The sequence below is a fragment of the Papilio polytes genome, unplaced genomic scaffold (assembly GCF_000836215.1).
Source record: "Papilio polytes unplaced genomic scaffold, Ppol_1.0 DF824225.1, whole genome shotgun sequence".
In the NCBI taxonomy this organism is placed as follows: Eukaryota; Metazoa; Arthropoda; class Insecta; order Lepidoptera; family Papilionidae; genus Papilio; species Papilio polytes.
Window position 1 is genome coordinate 77,458 of NW_013524979.1, and position 7,149 is coordinate 84,606.

At 33.5% G+C, this 7,149-nt stretch overlaps 1 protein-coding gene across 1 annotated transcript in view; it reads left to right on the forward strand.

Moving 5' to 3' along the window:
- The window catches only part of LOC106110385, a 16,920-nt gene that overhangs the window by 6,282 nt on the left and 3,489 nt on the right, over positions 1–7,149 (forward strand). The window contains exons 2-3 of the mRNA XM_013292212.1: positions 5,052–5,480; positions 6,513–6,710. Of these exons, the coding sequence (XP_013147666.1) occupies positions 5,355–5,480; positions 6,513–6,710 (324 nt within the window). The 5' untranslated portion in view covers positions 5,052–5,354. The remainder of the gene's footprint in view (positions 1–5,051; positions 5,481–6,512; positions 6,711–7,149) is intronic.

The following is a 7,149-nucleotide window of genomic DNA, read 5'->3' on the forward strand; positions in this document are numbered from 1 at the left end:
TAAAAAGTAACGAAATAATTACTTGAAAATAGTAAACCTACCTTATTGTAACTGTTATGTCTATATTGTACAATTATTATTACTTTGAAGTTGGTGTCAGTCAATGTAGATTCATTACTTAATTGTACTATACTTTCAATTGTCAATTGTTATGGTAAAAATGTGGAAACCCTTACGTAGAAATATCACTGCATACCTTGGCTGACACCGACATCAAAGTAATAATAATTGTACAATATAGACATAACAGTTACAATAAGGTAGGTTTACTATTTTCAAGTAATTATTTCGTTACTTTTTAGTGTACTGTTTTTTTGAGAATATTTTGTTTTGTTTTTAGTGTATTTTGTTTGGAAGTTGGTTTTGTTTTTTTTTAATCTATACTATTATGATAAAGCGTAACCACATACTTCTTTGTTGCCTAAGATGTCAGCAATAACAGGATATTTTTGAATAATCCTCTTTTTAATAAAAAAAGATACATATTTTAACGTCATTAAAATTAGGGGGTAAATATTTTGGATAAAAACCCTAATTTGGGAAAGAGACCATAAGTTGCTACCAACATCAAGGAAGCAAGGTTGTCATCATGTCATGTCATTTTGACATTTGTAATTGATAATTTGACAAATGTAAACAAAAAAATAAAATTTTCATAATTTCATGCGGATGAAGTCGCACCTGAACAGCTAGTTTACTATATTCATGTTTTATATGTTTTCAGACAGTATCAAGCAATAGCAACAGTCACCGGGGTAGATCCCTATTTGGCTAAACCATTTGTGTTTCTGTTATCTTTTTAATGTTATTATGCAGGTGATATAGTAAAATAGTGCCGATAAAAGTATTGAATTGTATAGCAAATTTATTTCAATTCATAATCTTAATTTAACTGCTTATTTAATAAAAATAAAAAAAAAAAACTTATTGTATATATAAATTAGACATGAATGTTTTGTAATTAATTGAGTTACCTGTGTTACAAGGTTTCTATCTTTTAATTTATGCTTTAGAAGATAATAGTATTAATGTACTAACCATATTTAAAACGTCAAAAACGTAATTGGAATGTTTTTTTAAAGTTCAGTAATGCCAACACGTAGCATTAGTTACTGCGATCTAATCTAACCTCGCTGCAGTTTTATGGAGAAAGTCCTTTCCATTAAACATTATTTAAGATAATACAAATTTAAATGTTACTTGCATAAAAGATGTAACAGTATTCGCAACATGCAATGCTAATTTCACACGAGGGCATTCCAGTAAACCGGACCATTAGTATTAATTGTAATTGTTTACTAAACCAAGACAAAACAGTAACAAACAGTACGTCTTCAAATAATAGTAGTGATGCACTGTCTTCTGCCCTCGTGTGAAATAAGCGTAACGAATGATAGATTATCGCAATGAACGGAGTAATATTTATAATTACTGTTCACGCAACACACGGAAGGATGTAACTATAGCGTGTAACTGTTTTAATTTAGGGTGACCATGAAATAGGTTTTCTATGGACTTGATTTTTAATAGAAAAGGAGAAAAACGGAAATGCATTTTTGGCTTCCTTTCATTGGAATTTATACAAGCTTTCGCCCGCGACTCCGTCTATGTGGAACAGAAAAAACAAACGTGAATAGCTTATATGTTCTTTCAGATGTGTATGCCTAAATTCCTCGAAATCCGTTCAGCTGTTTACCCTACAAACTCTAACAAACATCCATCCATTTACTAATCTTTCTTATTTATTATATTAGTAAGTTAATAAGCATAATGAAATTTAAAGCTAATTGTAGATTTACAAATAAAGACCAAAATTGAAGGAACTGAAACAAAATTTATAAGTAATGCGACATTTTTTATTTTTTTTTTCCTTCAAGTCTGAAACAATTTCATGGTCACTGTTCGTGTTAAAAATGGCCAATGTTACGTTAAGACTGTTATGTTCAGTCTTTCGTGATCGTTATTTTACTAACCTAAACTACTAATCTACTTTATGCATATGGAATTATGACAATTGTTAAAATAATAAAAGGGGTGACAATCTGAATAAATACAAGTGTAGTTGCATTCTGGGGTTAAAAGTATTAGCTACACTTTCATTGACCTCAAATAACGACCTAAATACTATTAACAATAGGTTTCAATTTACAAAAACGTCATATTAACAGTTAGAACGACTTCCGTGGAAGCAGACGCTATTTACGTGTTTAGAATATCAGAAGCCCCAATAGAACTGTACCTTTACAGTACGTGTACTGAATTGAAGATGAATAAATATTTGTCAAGGAAATATCACTCATATTTCTTTTAAGTTTGACTTTATCTTTTCAAAAGTTGAATGACATTTAGCCATATTTTTTGCTTTATGGTTATTATTAATAATGTTTTGTATCTTTTTAAGGGACGGCATTTTTAAATGAAATCTTCTTTTTTAATGTTTTTTGTGTAAAAATCCTGTTTTCAATGTGCCAGTGATGTCAGATCTTTTAAAAGGTATTTTTAGGAGAGGTATTTTTTTTTGCTACCTATGTTTTGCACAGAACCGGTTGCGTTGTTTTGAGTATTTTTTCTTACATTTAATAAAAATGTAGGAATTTACCTATTTTTAACCTATTATCAGTTAATATTTTATTGGATATTTCATTATATCTTTCGTCCAATTATAGTCATATAGGTTTGCCTATGACTCTCCCTTCTAACATCAACCGTGTTGTGCTCGTCTTTACAGTTACCGTATGACGTCATCGGCAAAGCTGCCCACAGTAATAATAACAACCTTCATTATTCAATCAATTTATTGATGACTGGTTGTTGCCCGCGACTTCGTCCACGCAATTTATCGCATATTAAGATAAAAAGTAGCCTATAATATTCCCCTCTATGTCAGCTACCCTACACGTTTCGGAGATTATCTGGAACAAACGCGGCTTGCGGACAGACAGACAGACTTACAAAAAATGCGATTTTCGTTATTAGGAAGGCAAATACATCCTCTTTCTGAAATCTGGGTTTTTTTAATGTTACAAACAGACTCTCCAATTTTCTTATATCTATAGATCTACTAATATGGCAAATCTACTTTGTAAGAGAAGTTAAGAATGTCAAGTTATTTCATTATACTTACAAGGGCATTCCAAGTGACATTTTATAAGTGTAAAGTATTTAAACGTGCAAGTGAACTAGGAAGATGGGAAACACTTTCGCGATGAATCAGTCGAGTTATTCGTATATGTAAACTTTTACTCTCCATACTACCGGTGTTCTAAGAAACTCAATGCGACTTGTTTTTGTGTTGACATGTACAATTTTATAAACCATGTTTTAGTTATTTTTTTTTAGGAAAATAATTGCTTTTATTATAAAAAATAGGCTTCATTTAACTTATTCGTCTATATTCCGATTAACTACATTTGTTTCTTTTTTTTATTAAACATACTAATTGTAATTTTCACCACGAAGGTGTTACGTGAATTGTAACGATTTCACTTTAATTTTATTGAATATCGGAATGTAATATTTACATAAACAAGCCGACTACGTGTTTGCGAATATTTTACAATTTCAGTTACGAAACCTGTAGTCAAATGTATAGATAAAATTAATTAAACAAAAGTGTATTTGTTTATTGAACTCGTAAGTTGTATAAATTCACTATCTTTTGTGACAAAAGCCATATAAAAATACGCGTATTGAAACTGCAATAGGATGTTTTAAAATAATTATTAATAACTACTATTCTACTTTCTCATACATGCTTGTATTGAACCCATATTTAAAATACAAGATTTAATTCATATCCTAAGCAAATCCTATATGGGAGAATCAGCGTGAGACGTGGAACACGGAAGGTAAATAAATAACTGGCTTGGAACTGGCAGACTAGATAATTTACATGACTTACACGTATCCTGTGGGAAATGATTGTTTTGTAATGATATAGTTATAAAACAATGCTTTTCTTTGAATGGCTCGCAAGCAAAGCTACGCTTAGTTCCGTAACGATGTATTTTTGGTGTTCAAATCTGTAAAAACCTGCATCACAAAGTTACAATCAGTTAAATACACTCTCTCTTCTATTCCTATGTCCCCAAAGTGGGACAGAAGGCGTCCACAGTACGCCGCCAGCTCGTTCTAGTTAGGGACCTGCTACAGCCGCACATTCGCGACCACTACCATGTGCTGTAGCTGCCAAGGATGCAGGGCCAAAGGGCGACTGTTCTGTGCCCAAAACAGAACCAATCACTAGGGAGGATACCCGAAACAAACCGAGTTTGGATGTGAACTCCAGGGCACAGTGGGTTAATCACCTGCTTGTCCGAACTTTTCTATGATTCAAGAAACGAACACAGTTAATTACACTAATATTATAAATGCGAAAGTTTAGATGAATAGGTAGATGGATAGATGTTTGTTACAGCTTGTAGCCTAAACAGCTGAACGGATATCGATGAAATTTGGTACAGATGTAGAGGATAGTCTGGAAGAACACATAGGCTACTTACCTTTTCTTTTTTTATTCCACGCGGATGGAGTCGCAGGTGTAAACTAGCATAATATAAATGCTTGCATGCTTGTAACAAATTAATCTCGTAATAGTAAAATCGCAACGAAAGGATCGAGCTTATAGCGAAAAATACATTTATTAAAGTACTTACTTGTTTATATAGCATATCTCCAAGGAGACAGCAACTATTGTAATTAACTAAAACATTGCACTATTATTTAATAGAGTTTCGTGTAATGACTCGTGAACCAATATTTCATTATGTAACAATGTTAGCAAAAAAAGGTTCTCAGAATTCATTAGCAAAGTCAATAAATACGAGTTTTCACATACAATGAACGGTTGCTTTACATATATTCAGTCTTACTGGAAACACTGTTTTCGCTGTTTCAAAACCCATTAGTATTATTGCTGTTGTAAAAAATAAAGGAGCGTTTGCATCTTTTCGACGGGTCCTCTGATACAAGAATCGGCGGTTGCTTTCTTAGAGACCACTACTTTGTAGTATGTTTGAGCTATAGTTAATTTGTTTTTTTTTTATTTACAGAACCATACAAATGTCAAGACCTCCGCAATTTAAATAAAACTGTCTTCTCATTTGGGATTGAGATGAAGTGGTTTTTCGGAAGTATATTTGCATATTAAGGATGTATTAAATGTACTTTTTAGTAGAAAAATTGTTTACAAAAACTAAAGTTTAATTTAACCAAACAAAGCTAGAAAGTATAAAATTATGTCAGTAAATAATTCATAACCTCAAAATTTAATCTGTCAAATACAATCGGAGGATAAAGCGCGCAATTGAACATGTCAAAACTATAAGAGAGAGAAAGAGATATATTATTAGAAGATGTCGACGAGTAACGACCTGAGTGATATGGACTCGTCTCCTAAACTGCGGATGAAGCCTGCAGTTAGCAGAATATTTTGTTGCAGCGTTACTGCCGCTTCAGGATTTATTGCAGCTTATGCTTTGGTAAGAGATTTTGATTTAATTTACGCATTAATGGCCGGTTTCCCAGCTACTTTTAAGCATTCGTTAATATTTATAGTTCGATAACTTCATGAAATGCTTTTCCGAACTACGTAGGAGTTTTACTCATATAGTCATATTTAAGGGAGACCCTAAAAAATCTATACTAAGGTTATGCAGTAGTGTCACATTTTAAAACTTATGTATGTAGCTTCTGTGATATAATAGGATGTATTTCATGCTCGATATAACTTATGTGATTTATGATTGAGAACACTACATAATTTGTCAGTAAAAAACCGTGTCTTGGTAAACTGGTTGCTATACGATTATCTCACGTTGTGTTGAAATTGCGAGAGTAAACGCAGCGCCCATTCGGAATACGTAACAGATCGGAGGCTGGTTTCCGACAGACATTTGGCCGGTGCGATTGCATTTCGCGATTAACATTTTTATATGGATATTATGCAATCTTGTAACGAAGGTATGCTTTGAATGGTAATGAGTTGTAGGAAACCAAGGTTTTTACATAGTTTTTTTGATGTTTTCATCCACCCTAAAAAAAGCATTTGAGTTAAGTAGATGTCTCCATATCTTTAACACCTTTACAGCGGCAAATAAAATCATAATCCTTCATCTGGTGCGGCGGCGGGCCTAAATGCGCCCCTAATGACATTTCCGCCAGTGCGTGTCAGGTCTTTTTAGATCCACCAGTACTAGGATAGATTAAATTGCTAAAACTTTGTGGAAATACTCTAATAATCATTTCGCACTATCGAGAGGGAGATAGTTTACTTGGTCCGCACCGCTTTAATAATACCGCGTCAGGCCGATATCTTTCCGCAACCAAATCCATTTCGCACTCTCCCACAAAATTGGGAAAAGGAAGAGGAACTAAAATTAACTTACAGCATGGTACATACACTTATCACTTCACGTCTATCTTCTGTATTTGTATTATATTGCATCAAGCTAGTATGCTATGCCAGCAGCTAATGCTGACTCTACTCGTGGTAACATTGAAGGTTGTTGCAGGTGGCTTACGTGATCGCGCTAGTGTATGAGATCGTGTGGGTGGTGGAGTCCCAGGGAGGGCTGCCGGTTGCCTCCGCGCTCCTCATGATCTGTTATTGCGTCGTCATCGCTGCCACCGTCACCCTTGTGCATGGATTAATATCTGTGAGATATTTTATATTTACAACTGTTAATACTATCATATTTAAGTCTACTATTTTTAAACAATTAATATAATTGTAACTATACTAGCGATATAAATTTAAACACTCAGCTAGAGTTCTCGCTAGGATCGCGCGCGATCTCTAACACGTCTGACATTTGACAGCTGTCAGATAGGGACGGGACGTATATGCAGATAATCTAGTGTTGCGCCAATCCTACAGCGCAGTACTAATTTTTTTTTCTCGTAGTCTTTACTAGCTTCTGCTTACTTATTGTTATATACTATCAATATTTTTGATTTTACACTGAAATTTAAAAGCAAAAAGTTAACGTAATACGAACATATTATGCGAGACGATCAGGACATAAACAAGAAAGTGTTAAGTGTTGAATGTGGATGGCTGGATTGTGTGAAAGAGGATATGTTTAAGAAGGGATTTAATTCAGATATGATGGCTGATAGAAATGGAAGAGCACCACATACTGCGCCGAC